This window comes from Ursus maritimus, unplaced genomic scaffold, assembly GCF_017311325.1.
Source record: "Ursus maritimus isolate PB19 unplaced genomic scaffold, ASM1731132v1 scaffold_27, whole genome shotgun sequence".
NCBI classification, from domain to species: Eukaryota; Metazoa; Chordata; class Mammalia; order Carnivora; family Ursidae; genus Ursus; species Ursus maritimus.
The window spans coordinates 22,972,896-22,988,682 of record NW_024425230.1 but is presented as its reverse complement, the minus strand read 5'-3'; the positions used below and the strand labels follow the sequence as shown (position 1 = coordinate 22,988,682).

The 15,787-nt window shown below is 39.3% G+C and overlaps 2 protein-coding genes across 3 annotated transcripts in view; one reads left to right on the top strand and one right to left on the bottom strand.

The window, feature by feature from the left end:
* The window catches only part of HDGFL3 (HDGF like 3), a 73,914-nt gene that overhangs the window by 37,733 nt on the left and 20,394 nt on the right, over positions 1 to 15,787 (top strand). Inside the window, exon 2 of the mRNA XM_040642871.1 lies at positions 10,765 to 10,841. Within this exon, the coding sequence (XP_040498805.1) occupies positions 10,765 to 10,841 (77 nt within the window). The remainder of the gene's footprint in view (positions 1 to 10,764; positions 10,842 to 15,787) is intronic.
* The window catches only part of TM6SF1 (transmembrane 6 superfamily member 1), a 54,404-nt gene continuing 46,574 nt past the window's right edge, over positions 7,958 to 15,787 (bottom strand). The window contains exons 11-12 of one of the 2 annotated variants that reach the window (XR_005838092.1): positions 11,593 to 11,678; positions 7,958 to 9,055 (exon numbers count right to left, since the gene is read on the bottom strand). Coding sequence is in view for 1 of the 2 variants with exons in the window: in XM_040642865.1 (XP_040498799.1) it covers positions 9,039 to 9,055 (17 nt within the window). In the remaining variant the exon portion in view is untranslated. The remainder of the gene's footprint in view (positions 9,056 to 11,592; positions 11,679 to 15,787) is intronic. The other variant, XM_040642865.1, reaches the window with a different exon arrangement.

Sequence of the window (15,787 nt, the reverse complement as noted above, 5' to 3'; positions counted from 1 at the left end):
ATCCATGTTATTGTATGATTATCACTACATCTTTTTTGTTGAATATTACTCCCTTGTATGAGTATACCACAGTTTGTTTAGCTACTCTCATGCTGATGAATGCCTGGGCTGTTTTCAGATTTGGGCTATTATGAATAAAGTTGCTGTTGTACATCCTTGTACAAATTTTTGTGTGGACATATGCTTTCATTTCTTTTGGGTCAGTGCATAGAGTATTTTGACAGTTTGGTATGTTAAAAGATAATCACACTAGATACCACTTTATACCGAATAGAATGGCGGAAATTAAAAAGGCTGGCCATACAAATATTGGTTAGGATGTAGAGGAACTGGAGCTCTCGTATATTGTTTGAAAGAACAATATGATTCAATAACCACTTTGGAAAATAGTCTGGCAGTTTCTTACAAAGTTAAACATTTACCTATGCTTTACCCTGTAATCATGTTCCTGGGTATTTATCCAAGAGAATTGAAAGCATATATATATATTTTTTAAGTGCAAGAATGTTTATAGCAGTTTCATTCACAACAGCCAAACCTGGAAACAAGACAAATGTCCATCAGTTCATCTATAGGTGAATGGGTATAGTGGAAGACTACTTGGCAGTATAAAAGGATAAACTACATACATAATCTCAAAAACACATTGAATGGGTGCGTGGGTGGTGCAGTTGGTTAAGCGGCCAACTCTTGGTTCTGGCTCAGGTCATGATCTCAGGGTCATGGGACAGAGCCCCGTGTTGGGCTCCAAGCTCAGTGTGGACTCCACTTGAGTTTCTCTCTCCCTCTCCCGCTTGTGCTCCCTCTGTCTCTTCTTCTCTCTCTCTAAAATAAATAGATAAATCTTTAAAACACACACACACACACACACACACACACATTAGGCGAAAGAGGCCAATAATCAAAGACTTCTTCCTTTTTTTTTTTTCTTTTAAATTCAGGAACAGGCAGAACTGATCTATGGTGACAGAAAGCAGAAAAGTAGTTGCCTTTGGTGGGTGTGAAATAACTGGTAGGGAGTATGAGGAAACTTTCTGAGATGACTTCAGTGTTATATACTGATTAGGTTCAGTTATATGGGTTTATGATGTATCATTCTTATTCATTTAAGATCAGTATATTTCACTATATATAAGTTTTTACTCAATAAAAGTGAAAATAAACCCTAAAAACAAGTGTATTTTATACCTCTTCAAAGTTAAACCCATGTGGACTGTTGCTTAGAAGACTGTGGGGACTGAGGGAGAGTTGAGGGTATATGCCAGATTTTTAGACATTTCAATTTAAACTGTGACTTTTGAAATTAAAAAAAAAAAAAAAAAGGACCTGGAGGTTTAAATGAAGATCTTCTATGACAATCATAAACCAAATCCCTTACTCTTTACAACCTGAGTTTTTCCAGTTGTCAGAGACTGGGCCTCCCTAAGGTATACCACGAGAATGAGGGATGAGTTAGTACCCAGCATATGCTCCTTCTCCAGAATCAGCAGTACTAACAAGGGACTGCAGTAAGTCATCTGGCCTGCCCCCTACAGAGCATCTACCACAAAGTTAAAAGCACTGCATTCTAAGTATATCTTGACCTCTCAAAATTATTTCTAATTCTTATAAAGATAAAATTGTCAAGGTTTCTGAAAGTTTTGTGGAGTAAAAAACAAAATGTTTTTATGAAATTGCCCTATCAACTAATAACTGATGGTTTTTATGTACTTAAAGATATTAGGGACTGGTTTTCTAGAGATTTTTTGAATTGTTATTTTGGAAACTACTTCCATGTAGTTATGCTTGTGATTCTTTGACAGAGTGTTATTTTCAAATATTAAGTTGATGAATAACCTGTTTATTAAGCCAAATTTAGTCACATTTTAAGAATTCTTTCCCCTTTATCTTGTGCACATTTCCTTTTTCCGTAATGTGCTTTCCTCTTCTTACCCTGCAGTACATCTGCAGACTCATTTGTAGAACTCTTTATCTAAAGCCATTTTTATAACAGCATCACAAGGTGTTTTCCCTCTAATTTAATTCACTTTATACACTTGGACTGAAAATATCTCTGTATTGTTTTCAGTATTATTTTCAGCTAGCCCCCCAGATCTTTATTAGCATACTCAAAGAGACAAGTTTGCTTGTCATTCTTATTTTTTTTCTTAAGCCTGGAGACTCTTTTATACTATAACCTCAGCATAGTTTTTCTTAATAATCTGTTATTGAAAGTGTTTCATGATGTGCTTTCTCTTCTCCATCGTTATTGGGATCACTCATTCTCTCCATGTGCGAGTGTAGGCTTCTTCAGGTCCTAAGTCAGTAAGGAAGCCTTGATCCTCAAGGAACATTCATTACGCACCCTCCATGTACCAGGCCCTGCTTTAGGCAGTCGGGCTACTGTGGTGAAGAACATGTTTCCCCTGCGCAGAGATTATATTCTAATGTGAAGAGGCAAAAAAAATACTCAAAGTCAGGAAAATGTTCAGAATAAAAATAAAGCAGAATAAGGAACTAGAGAATGACAGAGGAAGTGGTACTATTTTTTTTTAAAGATTTTATTTATTTGTCAGCACAAGCAGGGGGAGCGGCAGGCAGAGGGAGAAGCAGGCGTCCCACAGAGCAAGTAGCCCGATGCGGGACTTGATCCCAGGACCCTCAAAGGTAGATACTTAGCCAACTGAGTCACCCAGGTGTACAAAGAGTTGCTATTTTTAATTAGGTTGTAAGGCAGTCTCTCTGATAAGGTACTGTTTGAGCAGAGATTTGAACGAAGGGAATGGCCAAGGACATTTCTGAGAGAAACAGCATTGCTGAAGGAGGGAACTTGGGTATCTTTGCCTACCCTTCTCGTTCTTAGGACTCCTCCCCCTCCACTCCACCCTCACCTCCAACTGTGTGGACTACATTGAATGAAACCATGAAGCTACCACACATAAATCTGAGCCGCAGTGTGGAACCCCTTACTCCTAGTATCCTGACTAGACTCCCCTGATGTTGGAATACCCTCTATTCACCCTACTGCTGAGAGAGGGATTCCCACCAAATGGTTATAGGAATGCCTCAACACACATCACTGGACAGATGAGATCGACCACAGCTTATTAATTACATAAACTCACATCCAGAGGAAGAGGACACCACATGCCATATGGGCCATGTGGGGGTTGCACTGAGGAACAAGTGAGCAACCAGGGGCAGTGGGAGGTGGGCTTTGTAGTATCGAGAGTGGGGCTCCCACATAGGAGTGTGGTTGGCTTGTTTGAACAATTTGCTGGGCTGGCATTATTGAGCTTCAGGTCATACGCCATAATCTGAGCCAAATAATTTCTTTCCCAGGGAGTACTCTGATCTCAGCAGCATCACAAGAGTTCTCAGAGGAGGCGTCTGAGTAGCTCAGTCATTAGGCGTCTGCCTTCAGCTCAGGTGGTGATCCCGGGGTCCTGGGATCAAGCCCCACATCAGGCTCCCTATTCCATGGGGAGCCTGCTTCTCCCTCTCCCACTCCCACTGCTTGTGTTCCTTTTCTCGCGGTTTCTCTCTCTGTCAAATAAATAAATAAAATCTTAAAAAAAAAACCACAAGAGTTCTCAGAGAAGATGTGATCCCTTGATTAAGATAGGAACTGAGATATCTGAAAATAATGAATAATGACTTAAAGAAACAGTACGTTTTAAATTAACTAGAAGATAGTAACCCAGTTTTTTTTTTTTTAAGAACCGTAACTCTTTAGCAAGGAACTTTTGTTTGTTTAAAAACAAATTTAAGGATAGGACAGTCAGCATAAAGTCTAGGACATTAGTCTAGTGAAATAGGGCATCTCTGCTATTTATGTGGATTATTCTGAGAGTAAGGAATACCGTTACCACATCTTGTTAGGAACAGACAGGATAGTCCAAGACCCAGTTTGCTATTTTAACAGAGAAAACCAAATTCTGATTTTGTATTAATAAATACTTGACATTAATGGATTTATAAGCTCACCCTTTTTAATCTTAGCAATAAGTCATAAAAACTGAGCCAGCTATATCAAAAAGACAAAATAGCATGTGTTGGCAAGGATGTAGAAAAAAGAGAACACTCAGACCCTGTTGCGGGGATGTAAATTAGTGCAGTCACTATGGAAAACAGTAAGGACGTTCCTCAAAAAACTTAAAATAGGAATACTATACAATCCAGGAATTCCACTGCTGGGTATTTATCCAAAGAAAACGAAAATATCAATTTGTAGAGCTATTTGCATCCCTGTTTATTGTAGCATCATTTATAATAGTCAGGATACGGAAGTAACCCAGGTGTGTGTCGATAGGTGACTGGATAAAGAAGATGTGGTGTGTGTATAGAGCGGAATATTACTGATAAAAAAGGATGAAATCTTGCCATTTGTGACAATATGGATAGATCCGGAGGGTTTTATAAGTGAAATAAGTCAGACAGAGAAAGACAAATACCATATGATTTCACTTGTGTGTGAAATCTAAAAACAAATGAACGAACAAAACCCAGAAACTTATAAAATTGAAAATCAAAACAAAGACTCATAGATAGAGGAAACTGTTGGTTATGAGAGTAGGGAGGAGTTGGAGATGGGCTGGACAAAATAGGTGAAGAGGATTGAGAGGTACAAACTTGGTGACAAGTCATGGGATGTAAAGTACCAGGTGTAGAGTCGCTAATATCGTGGTCACTTTGTATGGTGACGGATGATGACTTACTGTGGGCATCGTTTCATAATATATAACAATGTGGAATGGATATGATGTACACGTGAAAGTAATATTGTATGTCCGTTTTAATTCAATTAAAACAAACTGAACCAGCTTTGGCAACATTTTAGTATTTCATTGCATATTTTTAGACTGTGGTTATATAGTCCAAAGCAAGTAAACTTTCCTTTCCACAAACCTGCAGCTTTCAATATTCATTGAATATTGGGTTTTATCCTTCTTAATCTTCCCCCACATGCCGGAACAACCCAGATACTTGACTTCAAGTACAAAACTAATCTTTTCCCCCTAATAAGCAAAAACACATCCCATTACCTTGCCTATGTGGTTATACTTCTGTGTCACTGTTCTTAGTGTAGTCTCAGTCCCCTTATTTATAATTTTTTTTAAGATTTTATTTATTTATTTGAGAAAGAAGGCATAAGCAGGGGGAGCAGCAGAGGGAGAGGGACAAGTAGGTTCCTGCTGAGCAGAGAGCCCGACATGGGGCTCGATCCCAGAACACTGGGATCATGACCGGAGCCAAAGGCAGACATTTAACCGACTGAGCCACCCAGGCGCCCCCCCCACCACCTTTTTTTATAATTTAACCAAAGTAACTAACCTCTGTTTCACAGAGAGTCAGATGTTTGAGGAATTATTTTCATATGTTTTTACAAACCGTCAAACTCATTGACAAACATAACACATATATTCTTTCTCTGCCTTCTTAGACTAGCAAAAAAAGTCACTACATAACATATAAAAGTTAAAATTCTATATATTTTAAAACTACACATCATTACCAATGTTTCAGTATTCTGTTTTATTTAGAAATTATTCAAGGATACAGGGGCACCTGGGTGGCACAGCGGTTAAGCGTCTGCCTTCAGCTCAGGGCGTGATCCTGGCGTTATGGTATCGAGCCCCACATCAGGCTCCTCCGCCATGAGCCTGCTTCTTCCTCTCCCACTCCCCCTGCTTATGCTCCCTCTCTCGCTGGCTGTCTCTATCTCTGTCGAATAAATAAATAAAATCTTTAAAAAAAAAAAGAATTATTCAAGGATACAAAGATTATCCTTTAATCAATTCAATTTAATGCTAGTCCAATGTCCTAAAGTTAACTATTGAAAATTATGTTTAACATACCACAGAGTATAATTACTGTTGATATAGAAAAGCTTGTCAGAAATATAATTCATTTACGTTTTCCTTAATCTTTAACATATAACGTTAAAGTAATATTAGCTTATTGGTAGACCTGTTTAAGAAGTTCCAGTGTAATTAGTGTCTTCATGAGAAAATAAACCCAAATTTTACTTAAGAAAATAAAACATTTGCTACATTCTACAATGATTAAATCCAGACAAAGTTGTTTTTACACCAAAATTATCACCAGTCTGATTTGTTCACTTTGATTACTTAAATTTGGATTTTTTATACAGATGCCTCTGACCTATCAGTTTCTGTGAGAAGGATTTTTTCCTTAGAAGGTCACCACATTTAATATAATACAGTACTCCTTTAATAAAAAATAGAAATGTTGACATTTTATACATTTTAAAGCATTAGGAGAGCAATCCTGCATTGGTGCATTTTTGCAATCTCAAGTGCAAAAATCCTGCAGATATAGTGAGACTTGTATTAATCACAAGAAATGAAGGCAATCCACGCACAGGAACCACAGCAAGAGGATGGAACATCTTATAATGTAATTCAGAATCAGCTGGAAGCTTCTTAAAACACTGATTCTTGGGCTTAACTCCCAAGTCAGGGTTCTGGACTGAGAACTAGCATTTCTAATGAGTCCCCAGGTAATACCAATGATGAAGGTCCAGGGATGAAACTCTGAGGTTTTCTAGGAAATAAGAGGTTGCCTTCCTCCCATAGGGCTGTAGCCTTGTAGACTCTAAGGGATAGAGGCTTGGTCTCTAACTGACATCCCCTGAGTGTCTCTGTAATGACCAAAGCAGACAAAGAACAATAAGATTACCATATTTAAAGTACTGTACAGTCACTTTTTTTTCCCTGAGGATTCTTAGGTTTATATTAGATTTTTATATTCCTTTATATTATATGTTAATATAAGGAAACCTTATATATATAAAAATATGTATATTTTTATATATTTTTCCTTTATATCAGATTTTTGTAAGTCGTATTAGTATCTGTAAACCAATAAAAAGAGGTCTTTTATTTTAAGAAAATTATATCTAATTTGTTAAGACCCTTTCCCAAAATAGAAAAATGTTTCAGAATCACAAAAGGAGGAGTAAAGGAGGGGTTTGTACTGTCAAGTGCAAACACACAGAGAGCTTATGGCTTCAGGCCTAAAACTTCCGGTATAGGTTAAAGGAAACACAGAATATACACGTTCACTGATCTAGGTCTCCAAAGGGATTTTCTTTTTTCTAATAGAAGCAGGACATTCTTCTACAAACTAAAACACTAAAATACCAGATTTTTTGCCATGTCATACCCAAAGGCAAGAGGTCACCATCATCCTGTATTGGGGAATAACATTTGGCTCTGTGCAAACCAGAATCAGAACCAAACATAGCCAAGAACCAGAAACAAAAGTAAAAATACAAAGTTAGGAAAACAAACAATAGAGAAAAACAAACTCTGAAGATAAAGTTCTATTGCTACTTGCTATTCAGTGTAGGAGCCAAAAAACAGTGCCTGGGAGGTACATTTTTTAATTGGTTCTGGAAGGTGTATCTACTTGAACAACTTGTTATTCTCAAATTGCCGAAGTTTGATTTTCAAAAGAGTTAAAAACAAAGATTCTCAATAAAATGCAGTGAGTACATGTCAACATACTATTTAACACCTTTCTTGGGGCGGGGGGGGGGGGACCGTGGTAAGGCCAGTTGTACTATTTTTGACGGTTTTTATTACAGGGACACAAGCTCAAATGTTCCAAGGGGCCAGGTAAGCAATATAAATAAGGAACACCTGCATTTACAGCATTATCTAGAGAGTGGTGGGTGTGTAACATACTGGAGGGCACAGACTTTGTCTAAAGGTGGCAAATGTTGAAAATGTTGGCGAATCGTCACCTTATGGGAATGCTTGCTTATCCCTGTATTTAGTATTTCTTTCACAGAAGCTGTTAATCTGCTTTTTAATGCGAAGCTTCCTGTTTTAAAGTTGTTGATAACTAATTCAGTTTAAAAAAAAAATCTCAAAAAACACTGTATGAGGCAAACAAGACTTCTCTTCAGGCCAGAAATGGCCCAAGGGCCATCACTTTGCAACTCTGCAGTAAATATTACTTATGTAACATTATAACAAAAGAAGAGTTTAACCGGGAGTTGTATTTTTGTTGGAAAGAAAGTTTTAAAAGATTTCTTTTTAAATTGTTTACTTTCCATTATTTTATAAGAGTGACAAAAACATGACATGGTGGGGTTTTGTCAAGTGGTATGTTCACCACATACTCAACATGCGTTTCCATTTTAAGTGGTTTTTTTTGGTTTTTTTGGTTTTTTTTTTTTTGTCCATTAAAAATATAGTTACTCACTTTCTGGAGATCTGTTTCACAACAATGTGAATATTGTTACTGAACTGTACATTTAAAAATGGTTATTAAGATGGAAAATTTTATGTCATGTTTTTTACCACACATTATTGAATGTTTAATGAATTTATTCAAATTAAATTATTCATTTTAAGCTGTTTTTGTAGAGTAGTATCGAAGGTAACGGGAAAAAGCCTGCAGACAAGGAGATACTCCAAAAGACTGCTATAGCAGCCTTGTCAAAAGATCATGAGAACTTGTTCAGGGAACTAAATTTGCTAATGGGAATGGTGATCCATTTGAGAGACATTTCTGGAGCTGAACTGGGAGAATTAGATAAAAAACTGAATATGGGACTTGAGGAAATAATAAAAAGATGAAGGTTTCTTTCTTAGTAACAGACTATACCAATAATTAAGATAGAAAACAAAAACAGATTTGGGGGAAATTAGTTCAGTTTTACACAAGCCATGGTATTTCAGGACTTGAAGGAAATCTAGAGGTCACCAAGCGCACCCATCTCATTTTATAGATGTGAAAGTCAAGGCCCCAAGAGATGAGGGTGATACCTTTGATGTCACGGTTTAAATCAGAAGCAGGGCCGTACACGTTCTAGACTCGAAATTCATCTTTCCTGCGCACACAGTGTCTGCTCTGACTGGGCCTTCTTTGGTCCGAGTGAACGTGTGATGGCTTACTCCCCAGGCTGCTGCCGTGTGTGAGGGAACAGGGCCTGCACAGCTCCTCAGGAGACGGGGTACCATGCCCTCTCCTTGCTCTCTGAACTGCAGGTGTGCCCCTTCTCCTCTTGTAGCCTTTTCTTCAATTTAAGCTGTTGGAGGACCTGTAAATGGAAGTGGTTTGTAGACATCGGCAATCTCATGCCTGCAGTTCAACATAATCCTGTCAGAATTACAGGAGTTCAAAGGAAAGGCTGGGGCTGCAGGTGGAGATTTGTGTGTCAAGGACCATTTCCTGAAACACTATAAAGAATTACGAATATATAACTAATAGCTAAGGAATTTCAACTTTGTCTTATCATAGGTTCTCAACCCCAGCTACACGTAAGAATTGGTAGGTCTCTGGGGGAGGGCTGAAATATATATATATACATACATACATACATATATATGTGTGTGTATTTTTTTTTTAAGATTTTATTTATTTGATAGAGAGCACAAGCAGGGGGAGCAGCAGGCAGAGGGAGAGGGAGAAGTAGGCTCCCTGCGGAGCTCGATCCCAGGACCCTGGGATCATGACCTGAGCTGAAGGCAGACGCTCAACTGACTGAGCCACCCAGGTGCCCCTGAGGTATATATTTTTTTTAAAGTTCCAGAGGTTTCATATGCACAGCTAAGAATGCTATAAGCAATGAGAAGTCTATAGAAGGATTTGAAGCAAGAAAGTGAGATAATCAAATGTGTGTTTTAAAAGGTAATTCTAGGGGCACCTGGGTGACTCAGTTGTTAAGCGTCTGCCTTTGGCTCAGGGCGTGATCCCAGAGTCCTGGGATCGAGCCCTGAATCAGGCTCCCTGCTCCACTGGGAGCCTACTTCTTCCTCTCCCACTCCCTCTGCTTGTGTTCCCTCTCTCGCTGGCTGTCTCTCTCTCTCTGCCAAATAAATAAATAAAATCTTAAAAAATAAATAAAAGGTAATTCTAGGGACACTTGGGTGGCTCAGTTGGTTAAGCGTCTGCCTTTGCCTCAGGTCCTGATTCCAGGGTCCTGGGATCTAGTCTCGCATTGGGTTCCTTGCTCAACGGGGAGCCTGCTTCTCCCTCTCCTTCTGCCTATACTCCCCCTGCTTGTACTTGCTGGCTCTATCTCTCCCTCTGATAAATAAATAAATAAATAAATAAATAAATAAAATTTTTTTAAAAATGAAAAATAAAAGGTAATTCTAGGCTCCTGGGTGGCTCAGTTGGGTGTCAGACTCTTGATCTCAGCTCAGATCTTGATCTCAGGGTCATGAGTTCAGGCCCCATTTTGGGCTCCACACTGGGGTAGAGCCTACTTAAAAAATAAAATTAAATTTAAAAAGGTAATTCTAGCTTAAATGGCTGGAGAGAGAAACTTGCAGTAGTCCAGGCAAGAGATGGTAATTTTTAATGACAATATAATATTCCATCGAGTTAATTTTCTATAATAATTCTGTATCTTACATGTTTCTGGGTGTGTGTGTGTGTGTGTAAAAATTCACTGTCGTCTTCAAAAAGTGCATCTTTTTGGTTTTTTTTGTTCTTGTTACTCTTTTTAGTAATTTCACTAGGACAGATTCCCAGCAGTAATTCTGTTGAGTCAAAGGAAATGAGTAGTTTTAGCTCCTGATTATGTGTTATCGTAATGGTTATAATCAACTTACAGTGTTACTCTCCATGTGGTGGGCCAAATATGAACTTTGGAATCATTTGTAAGGTTCAAAAAAAGAAAAATTACTGGGATTTTGATTAGAATAATTTTATTTTGAAATTATCAAAATAATGTTTATATCATGTTTATGCTATTTTACATGATTTAACTGAATATTTAGTAACTAAATTTATCTTTAACAGATTGATGAACTCCCAGAGGGAGCTGTGAAGCCCCCAGCAAACAAGTATCCTATCTTCTTTTTTGGCACCCATGAAACGTAAGTCAGCAAAACAACGTAAAGCTTCAGCAGCTCTAATTTGTCTCTATTAGACTGCATTGTTTATACCTGATCTATGACATTTTATATGTTGTTAAAAAAGGATCACAATTTTATAAAATTACCAAGCTTAATAGTGTATTTTTCTTAATGTGAAGATTTTTCATTCATTTTGCTTTTGAATGTTATTTCTGTATAAATGTTGGACAGCACCCAGAATCTCCTTTAGGACACTTTTAAGTCCTAGGGTAGTCTCCTTACCACTCCCAGTAATTTATTTTGTTGCTCTTGTATGTTTTCTTTCTAGAGAAATTTCATCCATTTATATTTCATACAACATAGTTATGTTGTCTCAGGCTCTTTCAATTTTTTGAACCCTGAAGCAAACTTACCAACTTAATAAGGTTTTTAAATTGTATTTGTTAGTGTACTGGCTAAAATGCTGAATAACGGAACCTGAAAATACGGTATCTCAAATAATTTAGAAAATTCTTTCTTTCTTGTGAAACAATCCAAAGATAGGCAGGTAGATCGAGGTGGGTAGACTACTCTGCTCTAGGGACCCAGGTTCCTTCTGTCACATTGTCCTGCCATTCCCTTGCTCTTGTCTGCTTATTTAAAAATAAACAAACGACGTTCAGCAGCACCTGGGTGCCTTCCAGGTAGAGGGAAGGGGGAAAGAAAGAGAAAACATGAAGAACAGGTAACTTCTTTGTACAGAAGTGACAGGGAAGTTGCATGTATCACTTACACTTGCATTCATTGCAGGGCAGAAGCTCGGTCATGTGGCCACGCATTGCTGTCAGGAATTGGGAAACAGCCTCTAGCAGGGCAACTCTTAGGGGAAACAATTGGAAGGAGTAATCCATTAGTAAAAGAAAGAAGATAGTAAAAACTAGGAGACGGTTGGCAGTCTTGACACAACAAAAATGTGTATGGTCAATCAGAGCAAGGACATAAATGGAATAGGAATTGCATATGTGGGGGAAAGCTGCAAATTGTCATGAAATTTTACAAGTCTTCAAATTCAGGGTCATCACTTGTGTCATTTGAAGTAGGAGAGCCAGACGTAAACATTTTCTTAGCTTGCGGTCTCTGTCACTCTGACATCTTCTTCATTCTTATCTGGAAAGAGGGCTAGCCATGGGGCACCTGGGTGGCTCAGTTGGTTGAGCCTCCAACTCTTGATTTCAGCTCAGGTCATGATCTCAGGCTCATGAGATCAAGCCCTGCACTGGGCCCCATGCTTACCACAGAGTCTGCTAGAGCTTCTGTCTCTCTGTCGCCCTCTGTCCCTCCCCCAACTCATGCTTGCTCTCTTTCTAAACAAAAATAAATAAAACCTTAAAAAAAATAAAGAAAGGAAGAGAGCTAGCCAGGAGACAGAAGGCCCTTAAGACATATTTATTTTTTGGCTTCATTGAGAAATAGTTGTATTTCTTTCAGAAAGTTGATTTTATTTTCTTTTGTTTTTATCTAATAGACACTGTGTCCATACTATGTGCACCATTACCATGTTTTCCTCCATAGAGATTGCTAGAAAACTTAGAGATAAATGTTTTTCTTATAATTAGTGCAAAGGGCTTTATGATACATATTTTTCTATTTGCCCGATTCCTGTCTCCAGTTTACATCTATACCATTATTGTGCTTTTTCTCTAGGACCTATTTCCAGATGATTAGATTGTATTCCTGGGACCAGACAGGATTTAATAAATAAGACTATCACATTTCCACTATATAGGACAAATCAACCATTTACTAACCTTATGTGGTCACTTTTATTTATTCAGTAAACATTTTCTAGGCATTCCTTAAAGCACTGTGTAACCGAAGAGCCTCCACCTGCTGTATTGCTGGTGAGTGTAACAGGATCATTCCAGTGAACAGTGTGAAGGGTTTCACAGAGCTGTTTTTTACAACATCCTTAATAAAAGCCAGTGGCATCATTCCAAGGCTCAATTCAGTAAACGCAGTTCTACCAGGGAGCAGTATAATATAGTCCATATGTGAGGTTTTTTTTCTGGTTTGATCATCCAGAGGTAGATTTTGAAACATCTGGAGGAAAATGAACCTCACAAAACCTGCCATGCATTTGTTTCGGCAGAGCGTTTATTGGGTATTGGGTGTCCCTGAACCTGAGACTGTATGCCCGGGCAGGTACCTATGCTCAGCCTCTCTGTGGAGGCAGAGATCCTGCGGGGCTTGCTCACTCCTGGGGATGTGGTGCTTAGCACGGTGCCTGGCCAATGGTAAGGGTTTAAAATAATAGCTGCTGGATGAATTAAAATTAAATTAAAATAAAATAAAATAAAATAAATGAAAGGCAGGGAAAATATATGAAAGGTGAGGAACTTAACAAGAAAGGTGTGTTCAGGGGCTCCTGGGTGGCACAGCGGTTAGGCGTCTGCCTTCGGCTCAGGGCGTGATCCCGGCGTTATGGGATCGAGCCCCACATCAGGCTCCTCCGCTAGGAGCCTGCTTCTTCCTCTCCCACTCCCCCTGCTTGTGTTCCCTCTCTCGCTGGCTGTCTCTCTCTGTCAAATAAATAAATAAAATCTTTAAAAAAAAAAAAAAAGAAAGAAAGCTGTGTTCAGGTCAGCCAAAGGAACACTCCGAAGCAGACTAGAATTTTCCTCAGAACATCACCTTGAATTTATTCTAATGCCCAGACAGGTCATTGGAGCCCCCAAATTCTTCTCCATAGAACAACCCCAGCAGTTTTAGTCTGCACACTTTTTTTTCAAGGCAGCCTTGACCAGGAGAAAAAAAAAAAATAACATCCTTAGAGCATGGAGCTTTGAACAATTTTCTTTTCTGGCCTACACTTTAAGATTTATGAAACATGCAGGAAAGTTAACCAATTGGGAGGAAATTTGATCTGTGGAATTATCTTTCTGTAATCTAGGAAAAAACAAGGTTGTGTATCAAACATAAGTTGCTTTAGAACTTCTGTCATTCAGGGCTCTCGTGTCTGGCAGCAGCTCCTGGCTGCTTGCACCGTTAACCCCGGTCGGGAAAGTACAGAAAGCGCACGCTCTGCTCAGCGGCAGCGGATGGCAGCCTCGGCAGCTTGGCCCCCAGTTGATTCCTAAACGCAGAGCCCAACGCTATAGTCTAGTAGTTTGTGACAAACTTCTCAAAAAGGAAAACAGACATACCCAAAGTCCATTTCTTTCTCGTGTTCCACTTGTCACGCAAGACAGTGACATGCCTTTGATTAAAATGTCCAGTAACCTAATAAATGATGTCTGGATTCAATGAGATAGAATCATGTTGACCAAGCAATTAAAAGTCAAGGGAGTTTTGGTGGTTGGGGTCAGAAAGCTTCCGCAGGTATTTTTATCAGCTTGAAGTTTTTGATCAGCTAGGCAGTGAGGAATCAGTACTAAGACCCAATCAGAAAATGGAATTTATATATGTATATATATATCAATATATATACAGCAAAGCAAAGTTTATTGAGCAATTGCATCAAGCGATATAGTACAAAGCTCTGGAAGAGGGAGGGGACATGAGAGGGTGGCCCAGAAAATGGAATTTATAAAAATCAACAGTAAACTGTTAACTCACAGTCTCAGAGCTTTTATATCTCCAGCTCCGACCTTTCCCCTGAGTTCCAGAATCATCTCTCCAACTGCCTCCTTGACCTCCTCTCTCGGATGTCAAACCAGGGTTTCAAACTAAACATCTCAAACTGAGCTTTTCACCTTCAAGTCTTGTTCTCTCAAACAAATCTTTCAGTTCTGTAAATGCCACCTCTGTTCTTCTCATTTCTTAGTCTGACCCCTTGGAGACAGCCTCACCTCCTTCCTTTCTCTCACATCACTTTGGCTCTTTCTTGAGCGTGAATTTGGAACTAGCCGTTCCTCACGCACTGTGTCGCGCACACCCTGGCCGAGTGACCGTCATCACTTCGGTGGGCTCATTCGTCTCCCTGCTTCGACCCTAGTGCCCACTTCTTCAGGCTGTTTTCAGCACAGCAGCCAGAATGATCCTATTCAAACACAGATCATCACCTCTCTTCTCAAACCTCTCATGTTGCCCATCTGACCCTGAGCCTCGATAGGGGCCTTCGAGGCCCCACATAATCTGTGACCCCACCCGGTCCCCTCTCTGACCTCCTCTCATCCCGCTGTGCCCTCACTCCTCTCACTCGAGCCATGCTGGCCTCTTCGTTTCTTCAGCACAGCGGGCACTTGCGCCTCAGGGCCTGTTGTGCTGGCTCTTCCCTAAGTCTGCTCCCTCTCTCCAGGTGACTGCGCAGCCTCCTTCCTCACCCCCTGTGCTGCTTGGACGACTCCTCTCAGGGAGGCCTTCCATGATCCATATATCTGATGACCAAATCCACCCCCGTCTCGCCATCCCCCTTCTCTGCTTTATTGATGTTAGCCCACAGGACTATATTTGTTCTTTTCTGTGTTTGTCCAAACCCTGCTCACACTCCTAGAATGTGTGCTCCATGAGGGTAGAGATATTCGTCTGTTTGTTCCCTGCAGAATCCACAACACCTCAGCAGTGCCTGACACACTGTAGATGCCCAGTCAGATTTGTCGAACGGAAGGATCTCTGAATCTTAGTTTGAAATGTGAGCTTGTTGGGTGTCAGCCAGGGTGTGGGCCTCTCCCATCTCATTAGTGTATTATAGGGGATAATGCTGAAGACTCTAGTTTGAATGCTTGGATCTCTTAGCCAGTCCCAGGATTTATTCGAACTCATTTTCTTTTTCCGGTTATGATTAAATTAGGATAAAGTTTAAATTGCATAACATTCTATCTGTTTGCTACATCTGATTTTTTTCTTGTTTGTGCTGCATTAATCACTAATACGATTTTTTAGTTTATAAAAATAATAGTGAATAAATATACTAATATGATAGATAGAGTTAATAGTCACTTTTTTAATCCAGTGTTTATATTTTTACTGTAAATCTCACAAAACCCTTA